The sequence below is a fragment of the Nuphar pumila genome, chromosome 12, assembly GCF_984573655.1.
Source record: "Nuphar pumila chromosome 12, dmNupPumi1.hap1.1, whole genome shotgun sequence".
NCBI classification, from domain to species: Eukaryota; Viridiplantae; Streptophyta; class Magnoliopsida; order Nymphaeales; family Nymphaeaceae; genus Nuphar; species Nuphar pumila.
The window spans coordinates 4632491-4656712 of record NC_143260.1 but is presented as its reverse complement, the minus strand read 5'-3'; the positions used below and the strand labels follow the sequence as shown (position 1 = coordinate 4656712).

General features: G+C 36.0%; 1 protein-coding gene across 5 annotated transcripts in view; it reads right to left on the bottom strand.

Annotated features, from left to right (window-relative positions):
- Nucleotides 1–1074: 1074 nt before the first annotated feature.
- LOC149819727 (uncharacterized) overlaps nucleotides 1075–24222 on the bottom strand; it is a 57502-nt gene continuing 34354 nt past the window's right edge. The window contains exons 8-10 of one of the 5 annotated variants that reach the window (XM_089983737.1): nucleotides 5663–5762; nucleotides 3888–4038; nucleotides 1075–1463 (exon numbers count right to left, since the gene is read on the bottom strand). In XM_089983737.1, the coding sequence (XP_089839863.1) occupies nucleotides 1445–1463; nucleotides 3888–4038; nucleotides 5663–5762 (270 nt within the window). In that variant the 3' untranslated portion in view covers nucleotides 1075–1444. Of the gene's footprint in view, nucleotides 1464–3205; nucleotides 3539–3887; nucleotides 4039–5662; nucleotides 5763–24222 lie in introns of those variants that run through there. The other 4 variants (XM_089983738.1, XR_016426823.1, XR_016426825.1 and 1 more) reach the window with 4 other exon arrangements.

The following is a 24222-nucleotide window of genomic DNA, read 5'->3' as shown; positions in this document are numbered from 1 at the left end:
TATGCTGTTGGGCCCCACATCTGACAGGTTGTATCCCAAAGGATGATCGGCATAATCCACACATTCATGGATCTACTTAGAGATCCATGACATTCAAACACCCCTTAGTGAACTTATTGAATGTTGACCCACATTATCCTTTGGGCACATTTGGAAGCGAGAAAGATGTAGGAAAAGTGGTGCAAAATGGGAAAATTAGTACGGATTTTCTTACCCTTCCAAAGGACAGATTTTTTTGCTGAGAGAGTTTTTATAAAAAGTACACTTTTTGATAAAAAAAAACATTCCTCCATGGAAGAAAGTAGAAGAATGTTTTCTACAAAGAAAAAAATTATTTTTACACTCTACCACCCATCTCACCACATCTCACACCACCACCCACCATCTCACCGTCACCACCACCACCTCCTCTCTCTCATTTTTTTCACATTTTCCCACTTTCTTTTTCTCATGCTACACAAACAAGCGAAAAACCTTGTTTTGGAAAATTTCTCATATCAAAAACTCAGGCAAAACTTTTTTTTTCCTATGAAAGTTTTTCTCTTCCAAAAAGCGTTAGTGATGAATACAATACACAGAGTGAGTGGTTGGGACCTGTTTGTTTCATGGAACACAACTCATTCCCCACAATGGGTGAAACAAATGCCTTATGAAGGAAAATGAACGGCTCCACGCAGCTGGCTGTGAGGCTTACGTTTTGTCCCACCCTACAGGATCATATGAAAACCCTTCCATAGGGCCCCTCCAGGGAAGCGTTTTGCCTCAGACAAGCATGGAGCTCGTAAGGGCCCTGGCTGTCTAAGGCGTGTGTCTTTCATAGAAAAGTCACTTTTCAATCAAACGGGGCCTTGAAAAACTTGGTTTGGTGGAGATGGTGAACTTGGGGTGGACTAGTGATGTTTGTCAATGCGCAAGACGAGAACTAACAGTGATCTATATCAGGTTCCGGTGAATATAAATTGAACTCAAATTGTGCATAATCAGATCTGATGGATATGGAAATTGCTTATTCGCTCATTTGTACTGCTTTCAGATAGAATGATCAGATTCAGATGCTCTTCACAATTGGAACACTGTCAATGTTCCAAATGGTACACCTGTGGAAAGATAAACACCATCCATACTGATTTTTTGCGAACTTTTTTTGCAGAGAGAGAGAGAGTACTGATGAAAGGATTTGCTTACATAACAGAAAACTATTGCACATCAAAATTGAATTAAGGCAGCCATTTATTCCATAGCGACAAAATTTCTGCACCCAACTCATGTGTTACCTTTGAATCACTGGATGGGATCCTACCTTACTCGCTCAGCATCACGAGGAGATTCTGAATCATACCTTTCTCCCACTCAGCACATTCGGCAGTAAGAACGGCTGCTTCATTGTTGAGAACAATTCAGTAAATAGCGACTCCACAGAAACAGAGGAAGAAAACTTAGCAAATCAAGGACCCATTCCTCTCCTGCATGAAACCCAAGTAATTTATTTTTATTTTGATACAAAATGAGAGAAGACATCAACCATCAGCTCCTCCAGGTCCTTCCTATACCAAGGATTATTAAGGAGCACTTCCAAATCTATGTAACTAAGGTGATAGAAACCAAGGGTGGGCAATGGACTGGTCGACCTTGCCCACATTGGGAATAGCGATCCATTAGAAACCTGCCCAAAACCCAGCACATCTAATAATGGATCAGATCCAATTCAGCTTATGGGCTATCTGGAAGGTTAAACGTAAAACAAGATTAAATCTAGCAGGAGACATCATTACACACACACACACACCAGTAGTGCATAGCTGCCTACACCAAATCCAGCAAACAGGTCAACAGAGCACGCCCACAGTTACAGAAAAAATACGCTTTAGTGGCAATCACAACTGCTGCTAAAAGCCAAAAAACTTATCTTTTTTTCTTCCAATCAGACACACCCAGTGCATCTGTCAGCATTCACTGGATTGGGCGTAGGTAACTATGACCAACTCTCTCTCTCTCTCTCTGTGTTCAACTAAAGAAAGGTCCAAAATCTACAACCAACGACGATCGGATGGCTTTCCTTTTCCAATGCTTGAGCATCTCATATATTTGTTCTTTATAATTTATTTAGTAAGAATTATGTTTTACACAAAAACTTTACCACATATAGGCTTGCTTTTCAAAACGTGAAAAATCGATGACTCACAATGCATTTAAAACTTTACAATACAAAGTATTGTGGGCCGTTGATTTTTAGCACTTTCAAAAACACATCTAAACATCGAAAATTCATAATCCAAAACATGTCGCTCACTAAATGAATGATAAAAATCCAATATGTAAAGTCTGATCGATGAAAAACTCAATCATTAGAGAATGAACGTTGTCGATTATCATCGGTTGTAGATTTTGGATCTTCCTTTGGTTGGGCAGTCCTCCTTCCCTATATATACATATGTATATAGTACGGAGCATCATTGAACATCCAAGGCGTCAGTCAAGCATCGGACACGCGGTTGCGCACCGCACACCCAAAAAAGGACATTTAGTGGCGGTCTTTGACTATCGCTAATGACCTGTTTGCGCAAAAAAAAACATCACCGCTGATCGCACGCGATCGGCGGAGCTCATTTGTTTGATGGGTGTTCGACAATACACCCGTCTCTAAGAGAGAGAGAGAGAGAGAGAGAGAGAGAGAGAGAGAGAGAGAGAGAGAGAGAGAGAGAGAGAGAGAACTAACCCTTGATTTTAGAACTAGGGTTGAGAATGACCCAGCCTGACCCATGAGTCATGGGATTCTTGTAAGACGTTAACACATTAAAAACCAGGCCAAACGCCCATCAATAAATGGCCCAGGTTGCTCCTTGGCTAGGTCACTCCTTAAACGTGGTGGGTCAAAGCTAAATGAGCTTGGGTCGGGTCAGGCTGACCCCTTGCCTGCCCCCTACTTCAAGCTGTCCAGAATACCCACGTTGATGCTGGTACTTCTAGGTCCTATCATATACTGTACAGATAGATAATATATTTATATGCTTCAGCTTCATATTTTTCCTCTCTCAGTTTTTCCTTCCATTGTGTTTAAACAAACAAAAGATACTTGATAGTAATGGCTTCACGACATCCAGTTCCTCATGCAGTATGAGGATTCGTGGTTTCAGTGAATAGGCAATGGAACATTCATCAAGACAGGGTTACTTTAAACAGTTTGCAACAGCCACACAGTAATCCATTCCTGATAAAAATATATATAGCAAGATATAATAAGAAGCATATCACAAATGGACATCCATTTTTTGTGTCAATCTCGATAGCCTTAAGAAAGAAGCTCTTAGAAGCTACAACCATAGCAGAACATGACTGGTGGATTTATTGTTATTCAAAAACAAGGCCCCACAATGTCCTGCTGCCATAGTTAAACATGTGAGCTTTATACTTAACAGTTCATCTTTTTTCTAGTACCCAAAACATCCATGCATCTATACCCAAGGCAGCACCATAGTTGTCATCTAATTGCTACCACTATCGGTAAATGTAGGTGTTGTAATGCAGCTGAACCTAAACACTGAGAAGGCATATTACATTGGAAATTGCCTACAACATCCATAAAACAGTTGAAAAAACCAAGCACAATAAAATTGCAGGTATGTCCTTTGGACTAAATCAACTGATGCCTAGCACAAAGACTTCTGCAATTTTTCCTATTTTTTTGTGTTGGCATCAAGATGAACAAAACTATGAAGGGTTTCAGTTTTGAAGCTATATATATATATATATATATATATATATATATATATATATATATATATATATATATATATATATATATATATATATATTGCTACTCATGAACAATAGATAAGTTCACTTTTTTCCCCAAATATAAAACAAGAGATTATGATCCTTAGTCTTACCTCTGTATGGCATCGCTAGCTAGAGAAACGGCTTGTCTAGCCAATCGACATATTGTATCATAATCTCGTTCTCTCATGGCTTCTTTGTCAAATATAGCATCAGATAAAACCACTGCTGAAGCTCCACGACTAATATATAATTCCATAGAATCTGAGAGATACAAAATTACAGATTGGGTTATTTATCTTATCTCTATGAATAAAATTTCAAAAAGATCAACTATTCCAGCTAAGCTTAACAGATCATTTTCAGACATCACAATGCAGTGATGGTTGGCAACATTTTTTCCATGTTTATTTGATATTTATTCATTTGTTGTTTTATATTCTTTAAAAATTACAAAAACTCTAAAGGTCTTAATGCCCATAAACACCCAGTCTAATTAAGTTACATCAGGATCGCTAACTAGAGACTGGTCAAATCAAGGCATTGACTTATGAATTAGCCTCATATGCTGGACGTTTGTTTTGCAATATGTTCTTGCATCAATTAAAACCAAGTGATTGAATCTGCCATGGCAAACAGTTAGCCCTTCCACCTGATAGGAGGACGATGGTCATACTAGTAGGACCAAAACCTACATTCTGCCTAGATCCATTGTGCTCAATATCTGCACTTTACATGTGATCACATCCGCCAAAGAACAAGCTGGCATGCACAGGGAGAATTGTGGTGCACAATCCTCACAAATAAACTTGGTGCATAACTTCGTATGAAAATAATCGAAAGCATTGATGAATTGACCAAAAAGGAGTGTAAGTCCACGTATCAAACCAAGAAGATTTCCTTAGTAATATTCAACAAAACAGAAGAAGGTAGGGTACAAAATATTTAGTCAAGAAAGTATCCAACCAGCTTGCCAGGTGCAATTTGTGGCAGTAGCCCTGGTTCTAAATTTTTAATCATGCATGTCAAAGCTGTGAGTAATTAAAGTGTCCGAGACAACTCATGAAATGTCAAAAGAAGCACGTTTAGCATATTTGCCACCAAATTGTAAAGAGCATTAAACAGAGTAACTTGAGAACTATAAAGAAATAATTTCTCTCCAACCATTATGATTCTTATTAATTAACTGGACAAGACACCCAAAGCATGCCCCACGTTTCAAGCTCCCCCATTTCATATTTCTTTCTCTCGTAACCAAAAAACATGTAGACAAGAATGAATGGACATTATTTGATATTCCATTACAAACCCTAGAGCTTAGTTGCAAATTATTTCAAAAAAAGAAATCTTTGAATAAAAAAAAGTGACATGGTGCACATACATTATATTGAAAATTGCACCGGCAGGAGTCCATATAAATATAGAAGTCATGACGAGCTATAAAATCACACTTCAGTATGAGTTTCACTAAATAACACTTGCTGAATGGAAATGAATCATTACAACAGTTCACACATTTGTTTTGGTAGAATCACTGGCAGAAGTAGGAACCACTAATGCTAGACTCCAGTTCTTGCAGAATGCCATCATTGAGCACATGCAGCCATAAATGCGTATCCTCATGCATATCCACAAACAAGCAATTACAAGAAGACAAAAGGTGCTGTACACAACTTGCTTCAGTTGAGTTTTTTATACTAGATTGCTTCGGTTAAGGTTGTTTATCCAACAAACAAGCGATCATCTGCATGAGTTAACATCAACTAACATACTCCAGAATTTTCGGTTAAATATCCAGGTACTTATAATATTCCAAAAAAGTGGGGAAATACATCATCAAATTCAAAATATGCTTCAACAAGCAATAAATTTGACTCTTGGCACAAACCTATTGTGATGCCTTGAGAAGCAACCATTGGAATATGAGGAAATGGCTTCTTAAGAGTTGATATGTATTGGGGTCCCCCTAATAATGAAATTGGATAAACCTATGCAACCAAAATGATTAACATTACATCAAAGAATCTTGATAAAACTATTATTTTTCAGATGAATAACAGAGTATGCAGACTCTGCAGTCCTCAATGGAACTAAATTGCAAAAATTGAATAACAGTATGATAAATCACACATTACCAACAATAAAACAAAAAAATCTGGGGAATCATATCCAACACGAGTTTCAGCTAATCATGTAGAAAGAAATAAGAAAATATATATGCAACGAACTTATTGCACATATTTGAACGAATTTGCCCAAGTAAAACCTTTGTGAACTAGTCTTCATCAAGTATGGCTAATCAAATACTAATCAGGAGCCTGAGGGAAATAAAATTCATTGCCAAATGGCCTTTGCATTCTTCATTTCATCCAGATACACTGTTTTAAATCCTTGTTGTGTCAGTTGGGTTTTTGGAGACAATGGATAGGTCAAACCGTCAAAGGCTTTTTCTTATATATGAAACCCAATTCTCTAAATGATCTAAGACTTTTTAAACATTATGACTAAATCATCCAATCAAGAGAATAAATAACTAAACCAAGCCTGTCTATACAAATGTAAAAATTTTGACTAAGCATAAAAAAAGTGATGCTAACAAATATATTGAAGGACGTAAAAAGATCCTACACTACCTTCAAATTCATTATTAGACAAGTAATGATAAGCTCTGCTAGGAGCTGATTACTGACCAATAATCTGAAACTACAAAACAAAAGTGCTAATTGAAGAACTAGTAAGATAGTGGTCACAGAATGACAGATAGTACTAAAATGTTCAGCCCACTCATATTCTCATCATCGTAACCAACGAACTGGCAGGTTCTTGCTCTTGGAGCAAACTTATCTCGAAGAGTCTTATGGATGTGAACATAAGATATGCAACCAAAAACCTTAATATGCGAATAAGTTGGCTCTTTCTCAAACATCAAGGAATATGGCGTATGGCCATTTAGATTTGTGAAAGGCATTCGGTTGATAAGAAAAGTGGCGGTATGGAATGCCTTTGTCCATAAATCAGTCCTAAGGCTCGACTCGACCATCATAGTAAGGGGAGTTTCAACTATATGCAGGTGTTTCTGCTCAGTAACACCATTTTGTTCTGGTGTTCTAGGACAACACATCTCATGCAAGATGTCATTATCATGGAGAAATTGTTTGAATGCACCGGATGTGTACTCACCACCACCATCACTCCTTAGGGTAAGGATTTTGGGGAAAAATGGTTTTCAACATAATTCTTAAAACATTGGAAGGTAGAAAGTACTTGATCCTTAGATATAAGAAAGAAGATCCAAGTATATCTGTTGAAATCATCTATAAAGGTAACATAATATCGGGATTTAGAAAAGAAGAGAACAAGAGCAGGTTCCTAGAGACCAGTATAAATCAACTCAAAGGGAAAAGAAAATTTTTTATTAGGTTTTCCAAAGGAGAGCTCATGGCTCTTACAAATTTGACAGAATGAACAAATGGATGAAGTTCTAGGAGTATTGTTTTTCAAGGGAACAAGATTCTTATTACATAAAACATTGAGGAAATTGAAATTACAATGACCGAGTCTTCGATGCCACAACTAAGCCTCTTTATTCTAACTCTTAACAACAGACATAAAAGCTGGACTAAAGGACGACGATGATGACAAAAGATGAGATCCACTGATGACATAGAGATTCTCGCATCTCCTTCTCTTAGCAAACATCTGATTCGTGTGAAGGTTCTTCATAGAAATAGAAGACGGAGTAAAGGAAATGTAAGATTTTGACTGATCATAGAGTTGAGCAACAAAAGTTTTGTGGATTAGACATCTCTTGACAACGTTGCATCAGGGAATCATGAAATCAATCCTCTATTGTGACAACCGGAGTGTAGTTGCTATTTCCACTAATCCTGTACAACATGGAAAAATGAAGCATGTGGAATTGGATCAGCACTTTGTTCGGGAGAAGGTTGAGGATAAAGAGATTCAACCTATGTTTGTAACCAGCGAGCAACAAATTGCATATTTATTTACCAAACCTCTTTCAGTCAATAGGCATTGGTTTCTAAAAACCAAATTGTCCATGGTTCATAACCATGCACAGTTTTAGGGGGTGTTAAGAATAGACGTGTTCACAAGTAGGGGTATTTTAGTCTTTCAAGTTATAACAGAGTATACCTATAATATGTTGTATTTGAGCAAGGGTATTTTTGTACATCAAAATAACTTAATATAAGAAGAGGAGAACCCTAATCATGTGGGACGTTGTGATCATCGCAAAATTTTTCCTCTCGTAATACTCTCTTTCTTTCTCTTCCTTTCCTACCTCTATGTCCTCCTTTTGAAGGGAGAAAATAGAAGTCGAAAAGTGAAGAGAGAAGAGAAAAGAAGAGAAGAGAAGAGGAACTCTTTTGCGGGTCTCACTTGACCTTAATTTTAAAAATATTTGAAATAACTCGCCTCCGTTTTTGAAATATTTGCGGGAAAACTGGGAGACGGGATCCGCTCGTCGGTACGAGATTCGACCGTTCCTGGCGCCTTTACCAGGGGTAATCAAACCAAGGGTCGAATTAATGCCTTTTGTTTTGCTAAGAAATTATCTAAGTATTTATCCTAAGTCTAAAATGCACAATGAATCATGCTTGTGCAAATGCAAAGATGTATGCTCTTTTTGAAAATGTTTTGAAGAAATCCCAAGTGAATCCGATAAAGTGAAGAAATGCTTTCTAACTTAGAACTTAAGATTAAAGTTTCTAAGTTTTTAGAATAATCAGGAGCTTGGGAAAATAAATCTGGAATTTGGAAATTGATCTTGAAGTTTTGAGATAAAAGAAGAATGAAGGAAATTTTCAAAGTCATAAATGGACTTTGAATTTAGAAGTTTGAACTTAGATGAATATTCGGAATGGAATTGAATTCCACTTTTGAAGTTTTGATTTTAGAAGGAAATGTGGGAAATCTAAAGGAATTAAGGAATGGGATTTGTAACAGTTGGAATTTCAAGATGAAATCTGAATCCAAGATCTGGATTCTGAATAGAGCTCAAAGTTCGAGTTTTGAATTTAGGATCTGAAATGAGAACTTGGTTTGAAATCTGGAATGAAAATGGAATTGATTTTAAGAGTTGGAATTAAAGTGAAATTTGGATTTCAGAATTTTGAATGGAATTGGATCCAAGGTTTGGAATCCAAGATGGTATTTTGATCCGAAATCCAAGATAGGGTTGGACTCTTGATCACAAGATGGAATTGGATCTGAAGTCTGAGATCCAATGTAGAATTGGTTTCTGGATCCTAAGAATTGGAATTTGGATCTGAATCTGAGATCCAATGTAGAATTGGTTTCTGGATCCTAAGAATTGGAATTTGGATCTGAATCTGAGATCCAATGATAGAATGAGGATCTGGATCCTAAAAGAAATCTGGATCTATAATTGGAGATCCAAAAAAAGTGTAATAAGATTTTGGATAGAATTTGGATTTGTGATGGGAGATCCAAAATGGGATAAGGATTTGGATCCTAAAAATTTTGGAATTTAGATCTGAATCTGAGATCCAAAGCAGAGTTGGATTCTGGATCCTAAGAATTGGAATTTGGTTTATGAAAAGTCCAAATAGGACCTTTAAAGACGGATATGGGTTTTAGAAACCCAAATTTAAACTTGAGATTTGAATCCAAACCTTGATTGAAGATAAGGGGATGAATTTCGATTTTGACATCAGAAGGTAACTTCAAAGTTGAATCGAACTTTGAAATTGAATTTTTGAATTGATTTTGGAAATTTGAAGTTTGAATATAAAATGATTTTGGAATTTCAAAGTCAAATTGGACTTTGAAATTGAAATTTTGAATCTTGAAATGATATAGAATTTGGATAAGAAGAAGAATCACTTGGAATTTTGAAAAGGAAATTTTGAAAATATGATGTAATTCTATCCTATATGATGAATGAATTTGAATAAGTTGAAATTGGGTTTTGAAAAAAAATCATATTTCATTCTTTAAATGAATATAAATAAGACTAATGATATAATACACCCCTGACTATGGTCATTGAGTGTATTATATAATAGTCATATCTAAATTCAAATGAAGGATAAAATATCTTTTTGGTGCTTTTATAGAATTTAAAATGAAATTAACCCTCAATATACCTTGACTATGGCCATTGGTATATATTTTGAGTTAATCCTAGGTTAAATTCTGATAAAAGAAAAAAAAAATATTTTGAGAAAATATGATGGATTTTGAAAGTGGATCCAGTGTGGATCCGATGTTACTTCGTAAAAGATAAGAATTCTAAGTTTTGTTCACACCCCGACTATGGCCGTTGATGTAAATCGTCAACTTAGAATTAACTTACCTCTTACGAAGTGGTGCACGTGCCATTCGTGTTTCACCATTGTGGGGATTTTGAGAAATAAAGGAAAAATGCATGGAATAAACAATTCATGGTATTCTATAATGCCCATTCATTCTACCTAAAGCAAGAAATGTAAATTCTTATTCCAACCTAACTATTACAATGGATAAAATCAAATGTACAACCCCAAATAATGATATCTTTTACAAGTTTCCTGCAAAACAGCTTGGTTAGTAATGAAACGAGAAGGAAAATCATATATATATATATATATATATATATGGAAATCAAATGATGAAAATATATGTATGATAAAGAGGATGGAAAATGGCATATTTGTTTTGAAAAATTCTCAACAAATGTATGATCACACAATGATATGTTAATATAAAAGAACAACTTTGAATATCCATATGGCCATGTTATGAAAGATGACAGGTAGGCACTATGACATATCAATATGTAGATCTCAATGCTAATGATGTGAGGTGATTAAATCAGCATACAGTACGTAAAATTGGGAATCTAATGGATGGAAGGATGCTTAGGTAGTAAGGAAAATGTGCAGCTGTAGGGGCCAGCACAGAGTAGATGTATGCTATATTGGATTATAGGTTATATGAGTGTGAGGAAACTAAAGCAGAGAAAAAAAAAATGTAACACTTGATGACTGAAAATGACATAGTAAACTGATGGTGTGCTATGGAGGTAAGCTATGGGGATTTTCAGCAAAAAAAGGTTTGTTGTAAAGGTTTACAGCAAAACAGGGTGTTTGACTATAAATACTTGTAACAAATTAAGACATTTGCTGTAAATGTCACGGGCTGATATAACAAAGCAGCAGGTGGCTGCTCATACACAGACACTTAAGCACATAATGAGCTGTAAGAAACAACAACAGATGAGGCTGTATGGTGGTGGAAGTGTGGATGGCTAGGTAGGGACAATTTTCTGCAAAAAGGATGGCAGTAATGTTGTTGAAGGTAATGAAGGGTGATCATGGGAATGGTTTGTGAATGCTTATTGAGAATGTGTCTGTTAAAAAAATAAATCTACAGCAGTACAGATATCAAAAATGTTGTAGTGAACCCCTTTGTAAGGGACAAACTGAGGGGCAGTGTTTCTTATAACCACTTCTCTTGATGTCATTCCCCAATCCTCAAATAAAACGACCTGAATATTGCGTAGGTAAATTCGGCTTCACAATAGCTCAAGGACCAAAAAAAAAAAAAATCTCAGAATGGTGGAATTTTCAATGATATTTCTTCTCAGCACATGATCGATTCTGTATTTCTGCTTCCCTCTTCCAGCTTGAAGATTTTCAGCCAATGATGACACTACATCCAGAATTCTTATTCCTGACTGGCTTTCCTATTGCTCTAAGAACTGTGGCACAAAGCGATGATACATGAATGCTTGGGCCAATTGGGGGTAATGCCCCAAAAACTTAGTTCAAACCTCATTTCACAGAAATGTAGTTGATCAAACATACACAGAACAAAGAGAAAAAAAAAAAAAGTAAATGAATAAATGAAGCTGTGGTGCATTAGGTGGAATAATGGGAGATGAGTGATGGTGAAAACCATAAAATGGTTGTTTCTAAATGATGGTGTGCAATGAAAAATCAAAATCAGACACCCACCCATTACTGTGTGTGCGATGAAGTTGAGGCACCCATTTGAGTTCCTTAGTGGAAGATCCATAGTTATCGGGAAATGACTGAATCTACTAATTAATCAGATTTTCTTTTGAAGTCCTGTAGGCAACAACTTATATTTATATTTTTTTTTATGACACAGTGCTGACAATTAATACCATTTTTGAAGCCTGTATTCTCTGATAATCTTTGAGGAGTCTTCTGATTGGGCTCCTTCCTTATTCATAATCCTTATGGGACTACTTTATACAAGTTTGGCACTTCTTTGTTTCTCAATTTGGGATGGAGAACAACTGATTAGAGAATCTATGCATGCCTAAGATGAAAAATGAAGCTAATAGACATATCATATCCCAAGATGAAAATGAAACCAATGGACATACGACATATGTTGATTCAAACCCAGATATAATACAACATAATAATAAAAAAAAAAAGAAAAAAAAAAGAAAAAAAAAAAGAGAGAAAAGAAAAAAAAAATTACAGAATAAATTTGCAAACAGAGACAAATCCCAATATAGTGAAGAAATGACTAATGCCATGAGATGAAGTAACAAGGAATATGATGGAAATGTGATGAACATGCTATGCAGTCAATGTAATAGGTGGAAGCATGCCACCAACTAGATGATGAAAATGCCACAAATGACAATGAATACACGCTGTGTTGCTGCAACTGATGTATGCAAGCATAGTAAGCGTAAATACAATTATCGCAGTATATGTAAAAAAAAAATGAGAAACATATGCATTATATCAGATTTATGATAGGGAAGCAGCCAAACGAGTGAACCAGAATTCTTAGACCTACAATTATACAACTATCGTCTGATCAATGGTGGACCATCAAATTCCATTACTACAAGGTTCAGCACACGCAGGTAGAGAGATACAATGAAATGAATGTGATTAGTTGCCGTGAAGGAGGAAGAAGGAAAAAAAAAAAAAAGAAGGGATAAAAATAGGGAATCAAAAGTATAAACAGACAATCAAAATTAAAACATAATTAACAGAAACCAGAAATCAACATTTTACGAAGGATCAGAACGTAAACAGGAAGTTGAAAACTAGAAGAGGAGTCAAGGTATAAACAGGAAACCGAAGATCAAAAGAGAACTCAGAACAGGAGAAAAGAATAGAAAAAAGGAAATAAGATGAAGCCAGATATGGATTGGAATACAATGCCCAAATAGAATGATAAATATCATTACGAGGCACCTCCAACATATAAGGCGATGTGAATCATATCAATAGATGCGATGGATTTTCAGCACCTGATGCTATGTATAAATGAAACTAGGAGTAAAACGTGAATCATAAATTAGAAGGAACATTAGAATCATAAACGCAAAATGAGAAATCGCAAATAATGAGACGATTAGAATGCAATAAAACAGAAAATCAGATACAAGTAAATACTCAAAATCCACGAAAAATCAAAGGGACTCAGAAATGATTCGCAAGGGAAAGAAGAAGGAAAAAAAAATGTATGGGAATTATTAGATTCCATTTATTGTCGCACAGAAGAGGGATTGAGTTTGCTAAAAGCAAATCAATGCCCTCGATAGTGCATAAAAAAAAAATCGAATTGAGGAGGAAAGAAGCTTAACAGGAAAATCTAAAAAAAAAGAATAAAAAAAAAAAATGAAGGAACAGAGATAGGGAACTCACCGTAATGAAACTTTGCTTCGATTGATCAGACGGTGTTGTCTCCTTTGAAATTTGAGGCTGGATGGATCTTCTCCAATCGATCAGAAGGAATTGCTCACAATGTTCGGCAGACAACGGGTGATGGGTGCTGAGAAGAATCAATGGATGGTGCTCCGGTGGACTAGCAGAGAATCCGATCAAGCATGAAGGAAAATGGAGTGTCGATAATGGATGAATGCGATTAAAAAAAGATCGATCCCCCTCGTTTCTCACTGGCCTTCCTTTATAGAGGAAAGGAGAAACCTTGAGGAAGCAGGTTTCTGTTGCAAATCAAAGGTCCGAGTGAGAGGCCCCTGATCGGAGGGTGGGGGGTCTCCTCTTAAAGGAAAAGAGGATGGTTCCAGAGAGGAATTCGTTGAGGATCAAAGGTGAAGAGAAGAAGAGATTGTTGAAGATTGACTGTGGAGAGAGGAGAAGAGGGAGCATGCGGGAGGAGTCCGTTGCAACTTTTTGATATTTCAAAAAGGTGGTTCCCCTTTTTTTTTAAAAATTTTTATAAAATGGTTTTGAAAATGAGGTTTTTGGTAAAAATGGTCCAAAAAGTTTGAAAATCATCTGTTTTCTTCGTAGCTTTTCTCGATTTTTTTTTTTTTTTGGTTTTTTTTTTTTTTTTTGTTATTTTTCTATATTTTTTTTGTATTTTTAGAATAATCCTAAAGCTTTACGAAAAGTTAAAGATTAAAAACTATTTATTATTATTTTTTTTGTGTTTTTGTAAAATATTTACAAAAGAGGGTTTTTCTGAGAACTCAAGGCGACTTTTTGAGAAAGATTTCTTCAGAAAGTGGATTTATGTCCGGATTTTTGAGAAATATTCGAGGTTTACAACCTCGAATTGAGAAATATAGGATCGAGGATCCAACAGAGTGCCGGATGAGCCGCCCGAGCCTTTCAAAATCATTTTTTTGGTATTTTTGTGCTTTTATTTTGGAAATCGGACAACGGGGCTCAGATTTGGATTTAAAATACTGAGTTCAGACCCGAAGTTGATTTTGAATATGTCAATGTGGAATCTAATCCAAAAATCTGAAGAAATAACTTGATTTTCTCAGAAAAACGGGGTTAGGGGCAAAAGGGTCATTTTTACAAGACTTTGAAAAATTTGGGGTGTTCACAGACGTCCTTGTGAAAGTATCTTCAATAAGATACTATGATCAAGACCTCAATATTCTTGATAACAAACACGTGCACACATGCACAATAGGCACTCTTAGAACACTTGTGCATAAAAGCACAACTCACTAAATCTCACAAATGCACAAAGGCATAAAAGAATAAAAAGCTTTATTATCAAACACTTGGGCTTTGACCCAAAGCCATAACAAATACAAGGGGAGGAGCCCCTATTTATAATGCATTGAGTGGGCCTTGGAGGGGCTCCACACATAGACGTTGAAGCCCCTCCAACGATCACAAATGTGATCGTTGGAGGGGCCCAACATCTATTATGTGCCCCCCCCCAAGGTACACTAAGTACAAAAGAAAGAAAAGAAAATAAAGAAAAATAAAAAGGAAAATTACAAACATATTAAAAAATAGGAATATGCGCAAAAAGAAGAAAATGACTAAAATGCCCTTATGGCTAAGATATATTTTATATATATAGATAGATAGATACATGTACATATATATGAAATATATATGTATATGTATCTCTCTTTATATATATAAAATATATATGAGAATACAATTATGGATTACAATTTAACACCCCCCCCCCCCCTCAAACTTAGGGCATGATGACCGAAAGTTTGCTCAGAAGAAAGTTGAAGCGAGGTGAGCACAACGCTTTGGTGAAGAAATCTGTCAGTTGATATTCATAGGTTACATATGGAAGATCTATGACTCCTTTCAAGTATGCTTCTCGAATATAGTGACAGTTCATCTCAATATGTTTTGTGCGCTCATGAAAAGTGTGATTTTTGGCAATGTAAATTGCACTTTTGTTATCACAACATTGTTTGGTGGGCCCTTCTACATTGATCACCATGTCTTCTAGCAGTTGATGAATCCATACGATTTCCATGGTAGTAGTTGCCATGACACGATATTCAGCTTCGGTTGATGATAGAGACACTTTTTGTTGCTTCTTGCATCTCCATGAGATCAGTGAGTCTCATAAAAATACGCAAAAACCAGTGGTGGAGTGACGGTTATTTGGGTCACCTCTCCAGTCAGAGTCAGTATAAGCAATTAACTTTAATTCAAAAGAAGAGGACAAAAATACTCCCTTGTTTAGTGTGTCATTTATGCATCTTACAACCCGCAAGATGGCACTCATGTGGACTGATGTTGATGCATGTTGAAACTGACTTGCAGTATGAACTGCATGAGAGATATTTGGTCTAGTAATACTCAGATACATTAATGATCTCACAAGCTGTCTATAGGGGGTGGGATCAGAGAAAGGAATACCATCATCAATCTTCATTTTGGCTCCTACTATAGCAGGAGTTTCACAAACCTTATCATCCGTAATACTTGATCTGTCAATAATCTCATAGGCAAGCTTAGTTTAAGATAAAAAGTACCATCTATGAGAGTATGCTACTTCAATACCCAAAAAATAAGTTAGAAATCCCAAATCAGACAATTCAAATCTATCCTTCAAAATTGTTTTTATGCTTTTAACCCCCTTATAATCACTTCCGGTTATAAGCGTATCATCTACATATAAAAGCAGAATGACAATCCTTGCATTGGTTTTTTTAACAAATAAGGCAGTATCAGTGAAATAGGAAGAAAAACCATTTTCTAACATTACGGAGTTAAACCAATCATACCAAGCCTTAAAGGCTTGTTTTAAACCATAGAGTGTTTTTCGAAGGCGAAACACTTTCCCTTTGGGAGTCTTCATTCCTGGTGGAACATCCATATATACTTCTTCATTCATATCACCATTTAGGAAGGTATTTTTAACATCCATTTGATAGATGTTTCATTTGTTGATTGAGGCAACGGTGATGAGACATCGGACAGTGACCATTCGGGCCACAGGGACAAAAGTTTCTTCATAGTCAATCTCGTACTCTTGACTATATCTCTTTGCTACTAAACGAGTCTTATATCTTTCAAGAGATCCATCGCTCTTATTTTTTACCTTAAATACTCATCTACATCTTATTGTTTTCTTACCCTTAGGGAGATCTTGGAACTCCAAAGTCTTTGCCCTGTTTAGAGCTGAAAGCTCAGATTCTATTGCTTTCAGTCATTCATCATTCTTTTTGGCTTCTTCGAAGTTTCTGGGTTCTATATAGGAATGAATGGCGTTGAGGCAGACTCTATGTTTAAGAGTAAAAGAATCATATGAAATAAACCTAGAATGCATCTTTATACTTCTTTCAGTCCTTTGTAGGTTTTCATCATTTATTGAGTTGGAACCACTAGGTTCATTGTATTTTTCAATTGCACTACTAAAACTGCTTTTATCTGTATGGGTATATGTTATAGGATCTTTCAATGCTCCTTCATTACTATGTTGGGAGATAGGAGGATGGGAAGAACCATCTTCTTTATCATTGATGTCATCATGAATAAAATTGTCATCACTATCATCATCATGCGCTAACATTTCAAATAAAAAAGAATAATCCCTGTTATCTTCAAGAGGTTCACTCCTTTCAAAACCATTAACATTTTTCAGAAAACTCACATTTCTAGCAACATATAGTTTATTATTCTTAATATCATAACAACGAAACCCTTTTTGAGTTTCGGAATATCCAAGAAAGGCGCAGACAATGGCTTTTGGTGAAAGCTTGTCATTCTTGTCAGTAAGAACAAAACATTTACAACCGAAAATTCTCAATCGACTATAGTCGGGTTCTTTGATATACAATTTTTCAAAAGGCGAGATATTGTTCAAGTTTTTAGAAGGTAACCGATTTATCAGATAGACATATGCTAAAGCCGCTTCAGCCCAAAAACCTTTTGGGATGTTTTGAGAAACAAGTAATGTTCGAGTTGTCTCTATTATATGTCTATGCTTTCTTTCGGTTAATCCATTTTGTTGAGGGGTTTTCAGACAAGATCTTTGGTGAAGAATACCATGACTTTCAAGATAATTTTTGAATTCACTTGAAAGGTATTCTCCTCCAAAGTCAGTTCTAAAAAATTTTAAGTTCCCATTAAATTGGTTTTTAATCATCATATGATGGGTTTTAAAGATCGAGAAAACTTCATATTTGTGTTTAAGAAAATAAATCCAACAATATCTCATGTAATCGTCAACAAAAATGACATAATAAGTGAAGCCTCCTTTTGATAAAACGGGTGTCGATCCCCATGTTAAAATGTATCTCCTAAAAATCATTATCATTATTGTAAATATAAATATATATATTTATATACATAGAGATATATTTACATATAATATATTATATGTACATATATCTCTATATATATAAATATATATATTTATATACTTTTACCTGAAAGGGTATTTTTGTCATTTCCTGTTTTGCGCATATTCCCTTTTTGGAATATGTTGTAACTTTCTTTTTATTTTTTATTTTTGTAATTTTTTTTCTTTTTTTCTTTTTCACATTTTTTAATGTGCATTGGGGGTCCCCCAACAGAGTCGTTGGGGGCCCCCAACGGTCACAAATGTGACCGTTGGGGGCTCCCAACGACTCCTTTGGGAGCCCCCTTTGCACCTTCTTGCATTTGTATAAATAGGGGTGTTCCCCCCTTGTATTTCTCAAGCTTGAGAGTCTCAAGCATCCGGTTCTTTCTATGAAATACATGCCTTAGTGCATGTTTATTATTTTTACGCTTTTGCGTACTTTGTTCAAGTGTTGTGAGAGTGCCTTCATGCACATCTTTTCTATATTATTTATGTTCGTATGCGTATTGTCTTATCATAGACATTTTCACATGGTATCAGAGCAAGGTTGATTATTGAAGATCGTGGGATTCTCCTTTTTTCGAGTGCCTCGAAAAATGTGCCTTCCGATTTTTGAAGTTTGAAGTGATGGATCTTTCTTCTCATATATTTTAGAAGAATCTTGTGCAAAGTTGGTGTTGGAAATATTGTGTTGGTACGCTTTTTCCTCTACCTCTTTACTCTCTAATGGGCGAAAAAGAGTCCCATTTTGCTCTTGGTTTCAAATTGAATGGGTCCAACTATCATGTTTGGGCCGGAAATATGGAGGCTCATATAAAAGGGAAGGGCCTATGGGGATATGTACTTGTTACAATTCCGGAACCGGAACCCAAGATTACCGTGGTAAATGGAAGCGAAATCAAGGTTCTTGAGGGAGAAGAAAGAACCAAAGCCCTTGAAGAATACTCCAAGAAGCACGATGAATGAGAAATGAAGAATTTCAAGATTATTTCATGGTTTTTCTCATCCGTGGAGACTAAGATCAATGCCAACATTATTAAATTCAAAAAGGCATCGGAAGCTTGGCATATCTTGAAAAAATGTACACATCAAGGGATCTCTCTCATAAATACTACCTTCAAAAGAAGGCTATTTCCCTTACCCAAGGTGAAATGACGATTAGGGAATACTTTGCCGATCTTTCCTCTATTTGGGATGAGCTTGCAATGCTTGAACCAAAATGGAGTGGAGAGGCAATTGAGCTTCGTCACAAGCAACTTGAAGAAGATCGGTTCTTCAACTTTTTGAATGGGCTAAGGCCCGAATTTGAGCAAATAAGGTCATCTCTTCTTTCCTCATTTTCTCCTTCTCTTGAAGATGTTCTCACCAAACTAAGTGGTGAAGAGACTCGTATGAATTTATGTAAACAAGGACCAAATGTTCTTGCGGTTCCTTGTAGTATTGAAGAAAATAGTGAGGTTAATGCCGTATCAAGACCCGAAAACAATGTAAGAACCTATCGTCCCCCTCACTTTAAATTTCAAAATCAAGGAGAAAATGGTGGACAAAGAGGGAAAAGAGACTATAGCAAAACTATTTGTCATTTTTGTAAAGAACCGGGACATATCAAACCCGTTTGTCCCAAGTGGAAGAAGCTCCTAGCCATGGCTACCACCGGTGTACCACAGAAGGAGGAGGCATCTTCAAGTGGGACCCTCTCTATAAGTCAAATAGTGGAAGCTCTTCAACCTCTCCTCAAGGGATCTACCTCCGGTGCGGCCGTGTCCACTTCTTCTTCTCCAGGTAAAATCACTTGGCTTTTGGACTCCGGTGCATCCTTTCATATGTCCCCAAACATTTTTTCACTCTCCGATTACTCTAAAAATGGTTCCCCATCTTATGTCTCCACTGCGGATGGAACCTCTCTTGAAATTAAAGGAATAGGTAATTTTGAAACTCAAGAGTTCTTTATTCCAAAAATCAGATTTATACCTAAACTAGGCTTAAATCTCCTCTCTGTTTCTCAACTCACGGACCATGGCTGTGATATTAAATTCTCTTGTGATAAATGTTTAATACAGGATCGCCAGTCCGAGAAATTGATTGGGAAAGGCTTTAGAAGGGGAGATTTATATTATATGGAATCTCTTCAAGTTCCAAAAGTTTTGTGTAATGTTGACCAACATAAAGATATAAATGTGTGGCACAAAAGACTTGGTCATCCTAAAATCATCAAGTTATCATACTTACATTTTGCAAAAGACCTATGTAAAAGCTCCTTTTCTTGTAATGACTGAATTCTTGAAAAAATGCGAAGTTTACCTTTTGAGCAAAGAACTATGTTCTCTTCTAAAACTTTCGAAATTGTTCATTCGGATGTTTGGGGACCTGCACCTGTTGTTTCAAAAGGAGGTTTTTCTTATTACGTAATATTTGTGGATGATTTTTCCAGATATTCGTGGATATATTTTCTTAAGTTTAAACATGAAGTGTTTTCATGTTTTAAAATTTTTCATTCAATGATTAAGAACCAATTCAACAGTAACATAAAAATTTTTAGAAGTGACTCTGGAGGAGAATATCTCTCCAATCAATTTAAAGTATATCTTGAGGATCAAGGTATTGTTCACCAAAGGTCCTGTCCTAAGACACCTCAACAGAATGGGTTAGCTGAAAGAAAACATAGGCACATTATCGAGACCACTAGGACTCTGCTTATATCTCAAAATATTCCTAAAATTTTTTGGGCTGAAACAGCTCTTGCTTCTGTTTATTTGATAAATCGCTTACCATCTAGGTTATTAGGTAAAATATCTCCCTTCGAGGTATTACATAAGATCGAACCTGATTATAATAGGTTAAGAGTCTTTGGATGTAAGTGTTTCATACTTACGGATAAGAATGACAAACTCTCTCCCAAGGCTATTCCTTGTGCCTTTCTTGGTTATTCTGAAACTCAAAAAGGTTTTCGTTGTTATAACCTTCGAGATGATAAACTATATGTCTCTAGAAACGTAACTTTTTTAGAAAATGAAAGTGGTTTTGAAAAAAATGTTTCTCAACAAGAAAATTTTGATTACTCCTTCTTATTCGACTTATTGTCTAGTAATGATGACATATCTAGTGATGATGATGTATCATTAAACCATGATGAGGAAAATGATGGAGACATTGGTGAACATAATTCACCCAATGAACCAGAAAGTAGAGTTCCAAGTGATCCTATAACCTACTCTCGTAGAAACCAAGACACCTTTAGAAGTGCTATTGATCAATATAGTGAGCTTTCCACCTCTCTTGACCATAGAAGATCTGAAAGGAATAGAAGACCTCCAAATCGTTTTGTCTCTTTTGATTCTTTTTCACCCCGATATAGGGCTTGTCTAAGTGCCATTCACTCTTATTTTGAGCCAAGAAATTTTGAAGAAGCAAAAAAATGTATAGAATGGCAAGAGGCCATGCAAAATGAACTTGATGCTCTTAAAAGGGCCGAAACTTGGGATTTTCAATCTCTACCTATATTAAAGAAAACTATAGGTTGTCGATGGGTCTTTAAAGTTAAAATCAAGAGTAATGGTTCCCTAGAAAGGTATAAAGCTCGCTTAGTTGCTAAAAGATATGGGCAAGAATATGGAATTGATTACGAAGAAACCTTTGCCCCTGTTGCTCGGATGGTTACGGTTAGGTGTCTCATTACTATTGCATCTATTAAAAATTGGAACATTTTTTCAAATGGATGTTAAAAATGCCTTCTTAAATGGTGATCTCAACGAAGAAGTATATATGGATGCCCCACCAGGCATGATAATTCCTAAAGATAAAGTTCTTCGTCTTCGTAAGGCTCTCTATGGTTTAAAGCAGGCACCCAAAGCCTGGTATGATAGGTTTACCAGTGTAATGCTGGAAAATGGATTTTCCTCATGTTATACTGACACTGCTTTGTTTACAAGAAAATCTAATGCAGGGATTGTAATTTTATTGCTCTATGTTGATGATATGTTAATCACAGGTGATGATATTCAAGGAGTCAAGGGTATTAAGTCCGTCTTGACTTCAAAATTTGAGATGTCAGATTTGGGTTTTCTGACATATTTTCTTGGAATTGAGGTTGCCTATTCGCAACGTGGTTATTTTCTATCTCAGTCTAAACTTGCTTGTGAGATTATTGACAGATCCGGGATTTCTGATGACAAAGTATGCGAAACTCCTGAAGTTGTGGGAGCAAAAATGAAAATTGACGATGGTATCCCCTTAACTGATCCTACCCCTTACCGGCAGTTGGTAGGTTCGTTAATGTATCTTAGTATTACTCGACCTGACTTGTCACATGCTATACACATCGCCAGTCAGTTTCAGCACGCTCCCACAACCGTTTGTATGAGTGTTGTTCTTCGCATCATCAGATACTTGAAGGGCACAGTAAATAAGGGAGTATTTCTATCTTCTTCTGATTTAAAATTACTTGCTTATACTGACTCAGATTGGGGAGGTGACCCTAGTAACCGTCACTCCACCACTGGTTTTTGTATTTTCTTAGGTGAATCTTTGATTTCATGGCGATGTAAAAAGCAACAAAAGGTCTCTCTGTCATCCACTGAAGCCGAATACAGAGCCATGGCATCCACTACAATGGAAATTGTATGGATTCGACGTCTTTTGGAAGATATGAGAGTAGTTGTCAAAGAACCAACAAAGCTATGCTGTGACAATAAGAGTGCAATCTACATTGCCAAGAACCACACCTTTCACGAGCGAACAAAGCATATAGAGATGGATTGTCATTATGTCCGAGAAGAATACTTGAAGAAGGTCATTGATCTACCATATGTGACATCTGAGTATCAACTTGCCGACTTCTTCACAAAAACTCTATGTTCGCCCAGATTTCATTTCCTTCTTGACAAACTTGCGGTTATCACACCGTAAGTTTGAGGGGGGGTGTTAAAATGTATCTCCTAAAAATCATTATCATTATTGTAAATATAAATATATATATTTATATACATAGAGATATATTTACATATAATATATTATATGTACATATATCTCTATATATATATATATATTTATATACTTTTACCCGAAAGGGTATTTTCGTCATTTCCTGTTTTGCGCATATTCCCTTTTTGGAATATGTTGTAACTTTCTTTTTATTTTTTATTTTTGTAATTTCTTTTTTCTTTTTTTCTTTTTCACATTTTTTAATGTGCATTGGGGGTCCCCCAATAGAGTCGTTGGGGGCTCCCAACGACTCCTTTGGGAGCCCCCTTTGCACCTTCTTGCATTTGTATAAATAGGGGTGTTCCCCCCTTGTATTTCTCAAGCTTGAGAGTCTCAAGCATCTGGTTCTTTCTATGAAATACATGCCTTAGTGCATGTTTATTATTTTTACGCTTTTGCATACTTTGTTCAAGTGTTGTGAGAGTGCCTTCGTGCACATCTTTTCTATATTATTTGTGTTCGTATGCGTATTGTCTTATCATAGACATTTTCACACCCCATACATCCGAATGGACAATTTCAAAAGGTCTTATTGTAAACATTGATATTTGACAAAAAGGCAATTTTTCCATTTTCCCAAGTATACAGTCGTTACAAGTGAAATCACTTTTACATAGATTTTTAACAACAGGTAAATAGGAAATTTTTACAATATTTGGGTGTCCAAGTCTCTTGTGCCACACATTAATATCCTTTTGTTGAACAATATTACAAAATGAGTTCTTTGGAATTTGAAGGGAATCGACATAGTATAGATCGCCCTTCCTAGAGCCTTCCTCAATCAATCTCCCGGACCGGCGATCTTGTATCAAACATTTGTTAGATGAAAACTTTATATCACACCCATGATTAGAGAGTTGAGAAACGGAAAGCAAATTTAAGTTTAATTTGGGTATAAATCTAATTTTTGGAATAAAGAACCCTTGTTTTTCAAAATTTCCTATTCTTTTTACTTCAAGAGATGTTTCATCCGTGGTTGAAACAAAAGAAGGAGAGGGATTTTTTTAATATTCGAAAAAAGAGCTAAAACTTGGGGTCGTGTGAAAAGAAACACCCGAATCTAAAAGCCAAGAGGTCTTAGCAGGAGGAAATGAGGTTGACATGGCGGCTCCGGAGATAGCCCCTTTTAGAAGAGATTGAAGTGCATCCACGATTTGTTTCAATGAGAGAGCTCTATTTGAAGATGACGAGCACTCTTCCTTTTGAGATTGGAATGTAGTAGCCATGGCTAGTAACTTTTTTCACTTTGGGCAAATAAGCTTAATGTGCTCTGGTTTCTTACAAAAGTGACATAAAAGCTTGCTATAATCTCTCTTTCCTCCTTGACCACTTGAGTTTTGATTCTTGAAGTGAGAAGGCTTGTAGGTCCTCAAGTTACTCCTCGGTCTTGAAACGACATTAACACCTTCATTTTCT